This window comes from Tinamus guttatus, unplaced genomic scaffold, assembly GCF_059628265.1.
Source record: "Tinamus guttatus ecotype Peru unplaced genomic scaffold, ASM5962826v1 Tinamus_guttatus_pri_ptg000806l, whole genome shotgun sequence".
In the NCBI taxonomy this organism is placed as follows: domain Eukaryota; kingdom Metazoa; phylum Chordata; class Aves; order Tinamiformes; family Tinamidae; genus Tinamus; species Tinamus guttatus.
Window position 1 is genome coordinate 855,807 of NW_028289340.1, and position 14,326 is coordinate 870,132.

At 38.1% G+C, this 14,326-nt stretch overlaps 1 protein-coding gene across 3 annotated transcripts in view; it reads right to left on the reverse strand.

The window, feature by feature from the left end:
• The window catches only part of SENP6 (SUMO specific peptidase 6), a 68,804-nt gene that overhangs the window by 25,692 nt on the left and 28,786 nt on the right, over window positions 1-14,326 (reverse strand). The window contains exons 6-10 of one of the 3 annotated variants that reach the window (XM_088537537.1): window positions 12,981-13,001; window positions 8,183-8,253; window positions 6,512-6,657; window positions 2,248-2,650; window positions 1,107-1,339 (exon numbers count right to left, since the gene is read on the reverse strand). In XM_088537537.1, coding sequence (XP_088393663.1) covers window positions 1,107-1,339; window positions 2,248-2,650; window positions 6,512-6,657; window positions 8,183-8,253; window positions 12,981-13,001 — 874 coding nt within the window. Of the gene's footprint in view, window positions 1-1,106; window positions 1,340-2,247; window positions 2,651-6,511; window positions 6,658-8,182; window positions 8,254-8,408; window positions 8,430-12,980; window positions 13,002-14,326 lie in introns of those variants that run through there. The other 2 variants (XM_088537539.1, XM_088537538.1) reach the window with 2 other exon arrangements.

The following is a 14,326-nucleotide window of genomic DNA, read 5'->3' on the forward strand; positions in this document are numbered from 1 at the left end:
GTAAAATTCCAGTGTAACAACTGGTTCTTTAAGGCTAGTGAGCAGCAATGCAAGGATCTGCAAAGGGAATCAGCGAGATGGCAGAAGGCTCAGCCACCCGTATCCACGCAGAACAAAGTTTTAAATACATTCTGCAGGTAACTCCTGAGGAACCGAAATTCAAAAGCTTGTGCAAGTTTTCAGCCCCGCAGGTTGATGCTGTGGGCTGCAGGTTCAGAGCTTTACGCTGACAGCAGTGCCCAGCTATACACCACATTCTAAACACACAGAGTTCCACCAGCTACAGCATTACAGTGGTGCTTTTTGAATCGTGATTTGGCACAAAAGTTTTATCATCATTCATTTAGTGCAGAAAGCACAAAGGATTTGAGACTGCAGGTAGAAATGGGATCAGACATGTTTACTGGATCAAACCCCACAATCCTCAGACTTTGGACTGGATCCAAAGTTCCAGGCAGCACTACTAACTTGACGCCAATTGTCACAGGGAATGTTTCCTTCTTAATGGCTCTCTATCAATGCTGTTAAGTCTTTAACATACCGTGAAAGCTGTCCCCTTTGACAGCACTTAAGGAGTCTGCTCATGGTGCATTTTTTTGCCTTTGTTTATCCAATTCTTGCAGTGGTGCTCAACTAAAAAACAAAAGCCCCACCATGAAATCCTTAAAGTAAGTGCTATTAATTGGGACAGTTGTCAAAGTATTTGAATTTTAAAAGGCTGCCATTGTTCTCAGTGTCTCTTTTCATGTTTGACTTATCCTGTCCAAACTCTTACCATTATGCAGCTGGTATTGATATTCTGCAAACTAAGGCAGCCCTTGAATTTCATAGATATCCTGACCTGTAGTCTCAAAAAGCACACACTCGACCCAGAAGAATCTATGTCAAAAGCATAATTTAAATCACCATGAATGTTCACATAAAAATTTACTGAACAAATTTTCATAGGTTTCCAGCATTTGGGTAAGTAGAAATACTATTTGATGAGCTGCTAAATAAGAAAAATAATAAAATATAGTCAATTTCTGACAATGCAAGACAAGCCTTTACATTTCCGACTTATGATTTGACTTTTGTTTTCTTTAAACAAAGTGTTAAATCAGTACCTGATCTTTCATTCTTGCTTTTCTTGGTAGTGTGACTGCAATTTCTGTATCTGTTGTAATACTACCTATTCTCTGTTCTATTCCACAACTGTTTTCCTTTAATGCTGCTTCCACCTTTCCTGTAGAAGGAGCTGGGGAGGAGCGGGCTGAATCTGCAGGACGAGGTGAAATGCTTTCCATTCTCCTAGTGCTGCCACTATCCTCCTCATCATCATCATCACTAGACAAAACAACTAAACAGAAAATATTAAATTCTCAACCACTACAATTTTCTGTCACAGAAATTTCTTTTTAAGCAATGGCTTAAAAGTAATTTATGCAATTGTCCTGCAGTACTAAATGCAGTCCACATTTACCATCATATTATGTTTTTACTGATATTTATTCAGAATATGCTCACAGGCTCTCTTTCACTCACTTTTTGTTTCCCATAACTAACTGTACAAGAAATTCCCCACCAAGACAGAGAAATGTGGCCACCCATTCCTGGATTCTCTAAAGAGCCAACAGTGAATTTTATAACACAAGTCTAATTAGAGCCTCTTCTGCTGGAAAGATTAGCTTTTACAAGGTTGTGTAATACAAGCAACGTGAAGAAAAAATGACTGGAGAAATCATGATTTAAGTTGTTCAAATCAGTAAGACCATGCGGTCTAGCAAACTAATAAGGGAACTGTAGCCATTTTTTTTTCAAATTCCAATCCCTACATGGTTATTAATTAGAGTGTAGTTACACAGATAAAGATTAATTTTTAAACATGAAATTTAAAGATAGCATTTGGATACACTCTTGGGATATCTCTGCAATACATAACTCAAAAGGAAACAAAATAAATCAAAAATTGCCTTTCTCTTTGTGAGAATGAAGAGTCTAGCTAAGAATACTAAATAAAAAAAGTTAAAAAAAAGTAGAAGTATCTTTTCAAGATTAAAGAAGTAACATTTCGTTCTTCCCAACACTGATTTATTAATTTTCAGAGAGTACCTCACTACGGGGGGGGGCAAAAGTATGTCTATCTACCCTTCAAATCCCAGAAAAAAAATCCAAGTAAAGTCAGTAAACTATTGCGACTATAGGTTCTTCCATGGTAGCATATTTTGGGGTTTCAGTTTATGGCTATATTCACGAAAGGGTACTTACTTGGATCATTTAGTTCAGACGGCCTTGTACTCCTTTGTCTTAGGTTTCCTGTAATTTTAGGACCTTTTGTGGCAGTTATAAGACCAACTTTTCCATTCTGTCGTAACATCGAATGTCCTACAACATCACTGCTCAGGAGAATATCCACTGGAGCTTTCCCAACAGTAGAACTATAAAACTTCTTTGTGTTGAACCCTGTACCTGAAGGTTTTTGCCCTGTTGAATTCTGATGTATTGAAGAACGCGATAAAGGTCCCACGGATTCACCTAATGTCACAGTTTGCCTGGAGACTCTTTGCAAATGCTTAAGAGAAACATTTTCACAATGTCGGCATTTGGTCTGATTTTCATTCGCCCGCCCACAATTTGGGCAATCAGTTGAATAATCAATTTGTTCCAATAGCTAGGGAGAAAGAGGAAAAAAAATGCAACCATCAGTAACTGTGTGAGGCCTGAGTACAAGAGAAATCAATTGTTTGCTCAAAATGAAGACTAAAAATGCTCTGTCAGTAATTCTGGCAAGCACCTGAAGTACTAAAACACAGCCTTTTCACTTAAGATAGGAGCAGCAGCAAACACCAATTCTTGTAATTTTAAAAGTGATTAATGTTTTACAGTCCAGATTTTTTTCCTGTTTTCTTTCCACATGTAAAGGATTGCACACTGTTCAGATATATTACACATCAACAAGAAGGTCCAGTTGCAATTCTGCAAAAACAGTTTAACCAGACAGTATTAAGTAAATTGAAGATGACCACAGCAATAAGAAAAAGGACAAGGAGCAGCCCCCTAGGTCATTAAGGTCATTTGTGTCTCGTCCCAGGACATCCAACAACCTGCCTGAAGAAAATCATTACTCCAAACAAAACAAACTAAAGCAGTGAGAAGAAACTGCACTGCTCAAGTCTTTAGAAAGAAAGACTTGGGGAAAAGCCGTTCCTCAGACTTTCAAGAGAAAGACAGGAGCTGCAAAGGAAAATAAATTCTATCTCTGTAAAGTCAGTTTTTTTTTTTTGTTTGTTTGTTTCTAACACGTCTCCTAGAGATTTCTTAATTAAAAATACTTGGCATACTACAAAAGCAGAATTTGGAATACCAAGCCCAAAGAAATCCGGACCTAACAAACATGCGAGTTCCTGAGTGCCTACTGTGCTGAATATGCAACACAGTTAGAACTGTGATTTAATGTATGGTGTTGCCTGCTGGATCACTGAGCACATGTGATATAACCCCTTATTGCAAGCTGCAAGATAATAAGCATCTAAATCCCACAGAAATTCCTTGGAATTGGTATTCAAAACATGTCCATCACTACTGGCACCCCTAGCCATGAACAGCTTTTCAATAATAATAATTAAAGAAAAAAATCCTCCAGCATGGAATTTTCCATCATTTTTTAAAACAAATGTAAAACAAAGTAATAAGAATATATTGCTTTTTATAAAAACATCTGGCAATTTAGTAAAGCCATACAGACAGTAGCAATGCACATACAAAAGACAATGAATAAAGCACTGGGCCTTTAAAACCTTGTTAGCATCTTTTACAAGCAAGATGTATAACTGCAGGTTTTGCGGAGTGACACGATAGCAAGTGATATGAAAAGCAGTATTATGCCTAAGCGCACAACTACAAAATGCACTTTTTTGCAAAGAATATTGAGGAACTGCAAACAGAAAAGACATGGTATGAAAATATTAGTAGAACTTCGTACCTGAATAGTACCTGAAGTATAAAATAACCTCCCCTCCTCTCTCCCCAAAAGCCTGGATACTGAGGGCAGGCACAGCAGTGCCTCATTAAGAGTGGTCTATTCTTTTTTTTTGGTTACATTTTATTTAAGCATGAAGTGAGTAAAGTAAGTGAGTTTTGTCTGAATGGATCTACCTTCTAACCTGTATAGTACAACATTTCTAAAACTCTGCAAATCTGCCAAACACACAAAAAATTACTAGTTTCCTCTGTCCTAGCTCTAAAAATTCTAGCAGCCAAAGCTCTTACTATTTTTCAGGTCTTTTCCTTTTTGTAAGCATATACAAAGAACAACCCTTCCCCCTTTAAAAATGATGTGCACTTTTAACATTTATAAAGGGCAACATGTTATACTCTCCTAAGATCAAAATGATGATGAATGACTACATTCATAAAAACACCTTCCCCCTCCCTCCCAATCTCTTAAGCAGCTACATTACTTCCAGTCTAAAGCAAGGCTCAAATGAGCTTGAAGTACAAAGTGCATCATATAAAGCGTGGAGTCTTAGAGGATCACAGCTATCCTATGAGGTTCATCAAGACCCTGTACTCTCCTTCAATGCTGGACAGCAGTGGGTGGGAATAGAGCAAAGATAACTCCTAACTTTCTGTAAGCAGCAGTTTTGGCACCTCCTAAGTCCAAGGCTGAATTTAAAACAACCCGTTTAATGACGTATCCTCACAAATTTTGTGAATGTCTTGTCAAAATCACTTCAGTTCTTGTCTCAGGAAAGACTGCTGTTCATATTACACAGTCCAAAAAATAAACTTGTTTTACTGCAAGCCCTCAAATCCTCCATCTCAGAAAAAGTAACTTTTCCATTCGTGACCTCCATCATCAACCCTATGGATCTCTGAGAGCACGTGACACGCACAGGAAAGAGCACCAGGCGCTGTAATTAAACACTGTTTGTAAGTGCAAATGGCCTGGTGGCTCTGGGATGAAATCAGGGCTCTGCCACATTGTAACCCAGTCTGACGCCTTCCCACCCGAGCAACGGAGTTTGTCTCTTTTTGCAATGTCATCGGTCACACGCAGCCCGGCTCGCGGACACCAAAGCTGCTGCTGCTTCTGAATGAAGCTCCTACCCTCTTGTCCCACATGGGCATTACCTCGCAAGTTAATTCTGGAAGCCAATACCACGTTTTTCAAGAGGAAACCTGAAATCATACCCCACTTCACACATGGGTCTTCCAGATGGAAGGCCACATCTGACCCGCCTGAGCACTGAGGCTCCTTCTTCTCTGGTGATTTCCATTATTTGGAAGGAGGCCACCTCTTAAGAGGTGACATTTGTCACCTCTTCAGAATGAAATCTTATTACATTATTATATCAGGGCAAAATTCCACTTATTTTTAAGCTGTTGTCATTAATAAGCATTTTAACCTGGAAGACCATCTTCTGCATTTGTCCCTTAACTGACAGTAAATAGGATATGCTGCTTCTCTAACCAAAATCATCAATATAATGACTAAAACAAACAAAAATCAGAACTGTGAATATCTACTGTTGTTTTCTTTTACCTGTTTTGTTACCTCATGATTTAGCTTTTATACAGTATTTGGCAAAATACTGTAAAGTTTAATGCATAAGTAGATCACAAGCTCAGCAATTAATACATCCATTTAACATTATGTAAGGTTTTACTAAGTAAATATATGATGGAAATGCATAAGAAAAGGAGGAAGTACTCTTGAAGAAATACAGTCTGACTTCACTTTCTAATATATAGGAGCAAACAAAAAGTGATTATATATTATAATCTCAAACATACTTATTTTATACCAAGATCCCTTTTGCAGAAAGTTCTGCTGTAACAGTCACAGCGTCTGACCTGCAAGCAGGAATGACAATTCCTTCACAGGAACCCGGGAAGATGATAAGAAACATGGGGAGCCTACAGGAATGCCCAAGACATCTTATATCTGGCATTCAGGCAAAATCCAGACAAAATATCCCGGTTGGCTGCACAGAGGCCACAGGCTGCATTTGGATACCCTTGCTACAGATTAGCTCCAAGGAAAGAAAAAAACAAGCAAACAAAAAACTGCACAAAAAAACCCCCAGTAACTTAACAGGAAGCAACTGCACATTTGCAATACTTTTCTCTCTACCATTCTAAAGAGGGCTGACAACTACAACATGTTTCTGCAAGAAGTTCTGTCAAACAGTAAAATACTGCTTCTCTATTTCATGCACAACAGACTATAATCAGCATTTTCTAGTTTATCAAAATTATCAGGGAGTAAGACCAGCCAAACAATTTCAACACCGCAGGCTCTTAGATGTTTCCACTGCAGCACCTGTCTGGTCAAATAGGCAAATAAATATTTCACAGTTAGTAATACCATTAGCAACTAAGTTTTAAAAAATATTAATAATAAAAGCTATAATGGCATATTTAAATATACATTTAAATACATATTTAAATAGTCAAACCTTTCTGCCAACCCTAAGGACTTTAGAAAGTCAGGCTATTTTACATTTTGAACGTCTTATAAAAAGAATACCTTTAATTGGGTTAAGCATTTTTTTGTGGTAGAAGATGCAGACAAGTCAGACTGATAGGAATTGCAGTGACGTTTCTGTTGTACCTTCCTCTTAATTTCAGATTCTGATTCTGACTCTGACTCTTCTGTGTTTTCCATTATACTGTCTAGGAGGAAAGAAAAAAAAAGCTGTTAAAAAGAAGTATCTGCTCATATGTGGTTAAGCAATACAATCAACATGTTTCTCCACATACATTAACTTGAATTAAACCTGAAGATTATTTTATACAGTCAACATTCTGTGCTTAGTTTCATTCACATAAAGAACTGTCTCATGATCTGCTGTATAAATATCCCAAATAACGCTGAAGATTATTTTAGTAGTACTATTTCAGAATTTCTCAGCGTCGTTTTTTAGCTTAATATCTTCAGAGGAAGCTTTGACCTTGAAAACCTGCAAGAACTTTACTACAACTAGAACCAAACCTTTGCTAACGAAAGGAAGAGTGTGTCAGCTAGATGATGATGATGGTGATAATTTTCACAAAAAAAAACTACTGCGAATGCATTTAAAATGACTGGAAATAATCTGCCTAGTTTAGGATTTGTTCCTTCAAAATAAGATGCAACAGTGTAATGAATTACACTGCCATAGCCTGCCTTATATCGGGGCACTCCTCTTCAAATTGGAAAAAGTCTATGAAAGGGGATGGAATCAGTCAGTCTCCACTAATGCACTAAATAATCTCCTTAAATCAACAATGTGTACAGAGGTAGATTTTCCCATAAAAGCTACTTTTCAAAATGTTATAAAACATTGGCTTATTTCAGCTTAATTTCCAAGTCCCATTTAGTTTTCTAACATTTAATTACAGTCTTCATATTAGAACTTTGAGAGAGCTTTCTTTTTACAGAGATGTGAACACTTTTTCCAATACAGACTTACAAATAACCTACTATTAGAAGATACCTCAAAGCTAAAGAACAACCTCTTTTCAAAAAATGAATAACAGCAGCATTTTTAATGATCTTATTTTTGCATAGATTAATGGTTATATAGTTCTATTGTATATTAGCATAACATTACAGTAGAATAACTGGCCAATATAGATGGTTTAGCAGATGACCATAGCAGGTCCACAGACTACATGTATGTGCAGTGAGAAATCTCCATGCCTCAAACACAGTGATTTTGTCCTGTTTCACAACTTCTACTCCTTAAGACAAATTGTATTTTCGCCCTTGCACCAGATATCCCCTAGAAGGGTCCCTCAGCGGTGCACTTTAGGTGAGCTACAAGGGAGTGCTGACACTGGCCATTCTACTCACTGACTCAGTGCAAGAAAATACTTCTTACCGAGGGGTATTTATCATGCTACGTTTTGCACATAATAACGATGCTACAGAAATTTCTCACCAATAACTTAAGACCAAGCTGGGAGTCTGGGGCTGGACTAGATAATTCCCAGAGATCCACTCCAAACTCAATGATTCTGTGATTTTAAGTTTTCTTCCCCATTTTCATTTGTTTTAAAATAACTGATGTTGAGTTTAAAATTTATTATAAAGGAGGATATAAATAAATATTCTAAAAATGTGCATAGGTTACACAAAAGTGGACATATCCTTGCTCAAAGCAATTTTTGAAAAAAAAATTGTCTAAAATAAATGAGAACTCTGAAGATAACTTACCCACTCCTTGAGGCCGTGGTAATCTAATGTGGTCTGCTTCTACTTTCTGAAGCTGAGGGGGATACTCTTTTCTGGAAAATATATTTGATATATGGTTGTTCTTTTGATAAACAACATCATATTTTGCCAGAATAATATGCTAACAAAATAAATCCAAAACCTATTTGAAAGTTATGAATAAATAATTCTTCCTATTACATGCTGTTTGAATGCTTTGAAATATTACCAGCATGCCAGGAACAGCTACAGTAAAGGTCTTAGAAGTGTTTCTGATCTAAATCCTCTTTGACGGTTATTAATAGTTAGGAGTCTCTCACTTTCAGAACAAAGTCTTCCAGGACTGATGCCTGTATGAAGTCCTCCTCCTCCTCTTCATTCATAGGTGGTTTTATAATCCAAATATAGAAACAACTCTTATTTAAATATTTAAGTAGATTCCACAACTTAAGATCCAGAACTTAAAAAACAGGAAGAGATAAGGAAAAACAAAAAGGAAAGAGACCGGATGCCAAAAACTGCTTTGGCCAAAAAAACAAAAAAGACAACTACAGCAGAAAAATTAGCTACTACATATTTGTTTAAAAATATAATTTGGACAAATCAGTTGACAAGAGAAGTTTAGTTGGTACAATTCGTATAATGTATATCACACAGTTTATGTATATACTAATACACACAAGCCAGCGCAGTAAGATTTTTTCAGTTTCCTGAAAGGCATCTTTGATTTATACATAACGCGTCAAGTCGTGCCGCCACCAAACTGAGAGTCTTGGTGCTTTTGCACCGGGGCAGCTCCTGTGGCAGCCGCCTGCACCCGGGACACGGCGCCTCCCCAGCAGGAACCGCTGCACGGGCAGCGTCAGCCAGTGCTCTGGGCTGCAAATGGGTCAGCTTAGCCACACACGTCACTGCTGCCGCTGAACGCAGGGACAACAGGCGGAGGGACAGAGACACAAACCAGACAAACAGCTGCAGGCAGCAAAACCTTCATCTAACAGAGCGAAATCTTCAGACTCACCTGCCAAAACACTGGTTACTGCTGAAACAGACTGCATCATCTAGCCTAAGTCTGTAATTCTTTGGTTTATAACTTCCTAATGCATCAAGCTGTTAGGACCTTTGAATTATCCATACTTGTGGCTCACATCTCTCCCTCATTTTGTTATTAAGTGACCTATCTGGAGCAACATCAATCTACCGCTCCGTCTGCAACACGTCTTACCAAATCTGGCCCTCCGAATGGGTTCACCCACTACCACACCAAACCCCCTACACTGGGGGCCCAACACTGTAAAGAAAACCTCCGGGAGGAGCAGGAGGAGGGGTTGAGGAACACGACGGTGGCTGCGCTGCAGCAGAGTGTGGAGAAGCCCCTTCAGCAGCAGCGGCCAAGGCGCCCGCGCCAGCCCCACGCCAGGGAGTCGGGTTCCTCCGGGCCGAACGCGCGGCCGCGACCACCGCGGCCACCACGGCGGGGCTGGCGGGTGTTTGATTGTAAATCAAACCTGCACGACACAAACTGAACCAGAAAGAGAAATACTAATGCTTGCTTGCAAACTAAGACTTAAGAGGTTTTTTTTAAAAAATTTCTTTAACAGTCAGAATCAGAAGAGGATTACTCAACACATTTGATAAAAATACAATCCTATAAAATGCAGTTCAGATTATACATTACATAATGACAAGTTGTTACTACCAAAACATATAAAATATTACATATAACATACATAGAAAATAAAATATACATGGACACATATTTCTATATAAACATTTAAGTTTGAAATGTTTGATTCATATTTCAAAGAAGCAAAAGCAAAATTATTTAGCAAAATTTAACTGAAAATAATATTAGAAATTTAGAAATTTGTAGATCAAAAAGTTTGACAATTCAAGGTCTCTCTACATTTAAGTTACGATTTTTTTCCAGAAGTCTTACATGTTTTTACTGCATGAACTTGAAATATATCTTTGCCTTTTAAGGTAACAGATTCATCACGTAACTAGATTTTGTTAAATAATTTTTTGACAATAAATCAAGAGTACAATAGCATTATTTATCTTTGTTCAAATTTGGGGGTATCAGCATAGGCTTACACTGATACTTACTAAAGAGTCAAACACTTGCAAAAACAACCACCACCACCACCATGACCAGGAGCTGGTATAAAGTGAGCATCTTGCATCTCCCAGAATAAAAACCCATTTATTACTCATCTCTTCATATGGGGCCAATAACACACAGGTAGTAGTAAACACTTCAGTAAATAGTTCATTCATTTCTTCAATTATTCTAGCAGCATGTTGAATACAAGTTCTAAATCTCTAATCTCATTAAACACAGATATGAAGGCTTTTATTTCTCCATATATTTAAGTAACATTTGATCAGCATTTGACCTCACACACTTTTATCCATAAACGAAACTAAAATGCTGTATCCGAAATTCCAGCACAGTCCATCTCATGCTGCTAGTCTCAGCTTTCTCCACAGCAAAGCTCAGCCCAAGGAAGGTCTTAGTTCACATCATTTTGTTGCTCAATTCCTACAACCCAGACAGTTGCTAACAAGATGTATCACTTCTGCTTATTCTTTTTAGCAAGAATCAGCTGGAGTGTTAGGATTTCTTTACGTGTTATAATTAAAACACAGACAGGCCTCTAATTGATACCATCTCCACAATCATGTCTTCCCACATTAGAAATATTATGTAATTTTTGCTTTCAATATAATCACTCTGAATTTCATTCTAGAAAGCCAAAAGCAACTGTAGATCTCCACTATCCCATCTGATCATTTACTTTTCCAGTATTTTCAATTATTCATTAACTTTTTCATTTTGCTAATTTGCCTTGCCATCACAAAAGAAAGCAACATGTTTTGCCCAAACAGAATAATATTACTCCTTTAGTGTTTTCAACGCAGATTTTGAATTCTGGTTACAGATTCTTGCCACACTTCTCTGCTGATGAATTGGACCTGACTATCGTTACTATCCTCACTTTAGAGTGGGACATGGACCCCTGTGGCACCTTCCAGACAAAGTGAAATTTTAATATTAAATGTCTTCTCTATGAAAACAAGCAAATAAAAACAAACAAAGAAACAAACAACTCACACACCCTTGGGAAGAGCCTTTGGCTAGACTGGACAGGCAGAATCCTAATGCAACATCTCATTCAAGCATACATATGGATGTGGGAACTTAGGATACATGCTGCCGTCTTAGATCAGACCTTGATTATTATCAGACTTGTTATCAGACCTTGACCTCCGGCTCCGCTTGGCTGTGCCCAAAAGGAAGCCCCACCACACCACTGCCTGCACGAAGGGCACAGCAGAAAGCCTCCTGGTTTCCAAACCTCCACATAAAAGCGCAGTAGGGCATGGCAAGCAAGCCGCTGGGGTGAGGTTTACCTTCCGATGCCCTGCAGAAAAGCTGCGTGCCAAGTCAAAGGGTGGAAGGGGTAGAAGGCACAGGCAGTTGGGATTTTAGCGTGCAGGCTGCAAGGCCCATTTGGCTGAGAATGTCAGGAGTAGCGACGGCCCTTATCGTGAGGGCAATCATTAAAGTAAATTGAGGAACTCCCATCCAAATCACCATCCCCTGCTAGGATGGCAGTGAAAAGCAGAGAAGGCAGAAAAGAACATATCCAATAGAAAGAGTATTTCATAACCACCTGGTCATCGAGCAGAAGGTGTCCCCATGGGAAAATTAATACCGCCAGCATACAACTCAACTGACATACAGTATCAAATTAATTGCTGAAGAGTTAATTCTTCATAACATAAAAGCAACAGAGGAAGAAAACAGGAAAAAAGCACGTGAACTCAAAGCCAAGACAGAGAGCAGATGACCAAATCCCGTGTTAAAGGGTCAACGGGCGACCTGTCTGCTCTCCTTTGGTATTTCTTTTAGGAAATCACAAAGGGCAGTGAAGTTGAAAAGTTCATATGATTTCACTACTAAATTTAAGACAAATCCACAACATCCTGAATTCACAAAGAAATCTACATTTGAAGTTTGCATTATTTTGTGATCTGCTGAATGTTAAGTATACAGTGTAACCAAGTAAATCGAGCTTATACTACCAAAAAACACTTCCTTAGAGAGGATATTTACAAAAACTGAACAAACTCACTGCTATCAATAAAATACTTCCAGAAATCTTTAAATGTAAGCTGTATTAAAAAAAACGCAAGCACAGTATTTCATATTGTGAACAAAATACTGAAAGCAAATAGATACAAAATGAGTGACAATCAGCCTTACAGGGTGTTTTTGCTGCAGTTTCTGTTAATTGAGTTACGATTTACGCTTCATGAACAGAACATATACACAATAAACACAATCAGAAAACTTTAATGTTATTTAAACCAAACTGAAGTGATAGAAAGCTGTTATATATCCTGACAAAATATGCTTCAAAACCATTCTACTGCATTAAATTTACTGCAATGCCTTTTGAAGAGCTAGGGGTGAATTCTTACATTCCAGGTAGAATTGTAAATTACATATTTTCACAATGAACAAAAACCCATAGCAATTTCCAGCAGGAATGTACTCGGAGATCACAGTAACACAGCACTATATACAGATGGACATGAAGGTTCTTTTTGTGGTCCACTCACTCCGTTTTGCCAAATAAATAAATAAATAAATAAATAAAAATTAAAAAATCCCCAAAACATGGGCAGATATGATCACTGCATGAATTATTCTTTAAATAACACTGATAAAACACTTATTTGGTTAATTTCTCTTAATACTCATTGCCATGCTCATCAACAATAAGCTTACCTTTCCTTTCGATCCAGATTGCTTAAAATATGAAAAAAGAAAAAAACACATAAGATGCAAAGCCCCACATACTATTAATTAATAAATTAGAAAGTTATCAAACAAACTTTTATTGCCTCTTGCACCCACACTGCACTAGTTTTCAAACAAACAGTATTCACAGCATTTTGGTAACAGTAATTATAAATGTATAAATAAATAGTACTTCAAAACAGGCAAAGCTCAGCAGGCTACGTATTATATTTTGTGCCATTTTCAGTACGCAAAATTTGATTTGAAAATTGAGACTGGCTCTCGCATAACTCACGTGACAAAACACTGTTGTAAGAATTAAGATCAAGCCTTGTTTCCAATCCCTGACCGCCACGCAAGAGGACATCAAACCTGCATTCTCATTACCACACAGTAGTTTGTTTCCAACACTATTTCAAAAATGGAAGAGTTTAAATTGTAGGGGAGGGATAAGAAAACACTACTTAAATATTTAACAGAGACCATAAAATCAGCAACTGGATAGAGAAAAGAAAAAGAGGAAAAAAAAAAAAAGTCTTCAAAAATACTTAAGTTAGGTGCATTAGTTTCAGGTGTGTCCAATCTAAAGCCAGTAAATGTGGCAGCTGCTCACAGCTCATGTCCTTCTACCAAGCCTGACATAAAAAAATGGTCACACCAGGCACAGCATCAATACACCTTACAACACACAGCCGGCACCACTCCTGGCTTTGGGACACTTGCAGTGTGGAATGCTTTCCATCTAGGTGGCTGCTTGCTCCCCACTACCACAACTTCTGCCACACGTGAATTACACTAAAACTACTTTAGAACAGACCAAAGTCAAAGCATGTTTCCTACTGTATTTTAGTCAAATAAAAATAAAAGTAGCAGCAACTGATTCTCTGTTCCTTTGCAGAAACTGGAGACCCCTGAGAACACAGCAAACTGCTTCCCACAGGACTGGCAGGACTGAAACCAAACCAGGTAAGAGAGTAATCCTGATAATCCTACAGAGCGGAGTTTGAAAGCACATTTACTCTGCACAATGTTGTGGATTCTGGGAAGAAAGCAAGAGGAATCTCAAACTGACTCCAAGCACTATCAGCTGCAGCGCAGGGAGGCTCATCAGTCAATGCGGACAGCAAGAGGCCAAACGCGCTCCAACCTGGGCCGGCCTTCACAAACACAACGACCGTTTTTGTGCGGGTTGCATCTAGCCAGACCCAGAGCAGATCTGTCTGGAACCATACCCAGTATCTTTGCACCCCTTGGCAGAGCCTGAGTACAGCTATTTCAAAGGTCACACATGTATCATTTTAAAGTTTTAATGCTACAGAAACTTAATAGCAGAA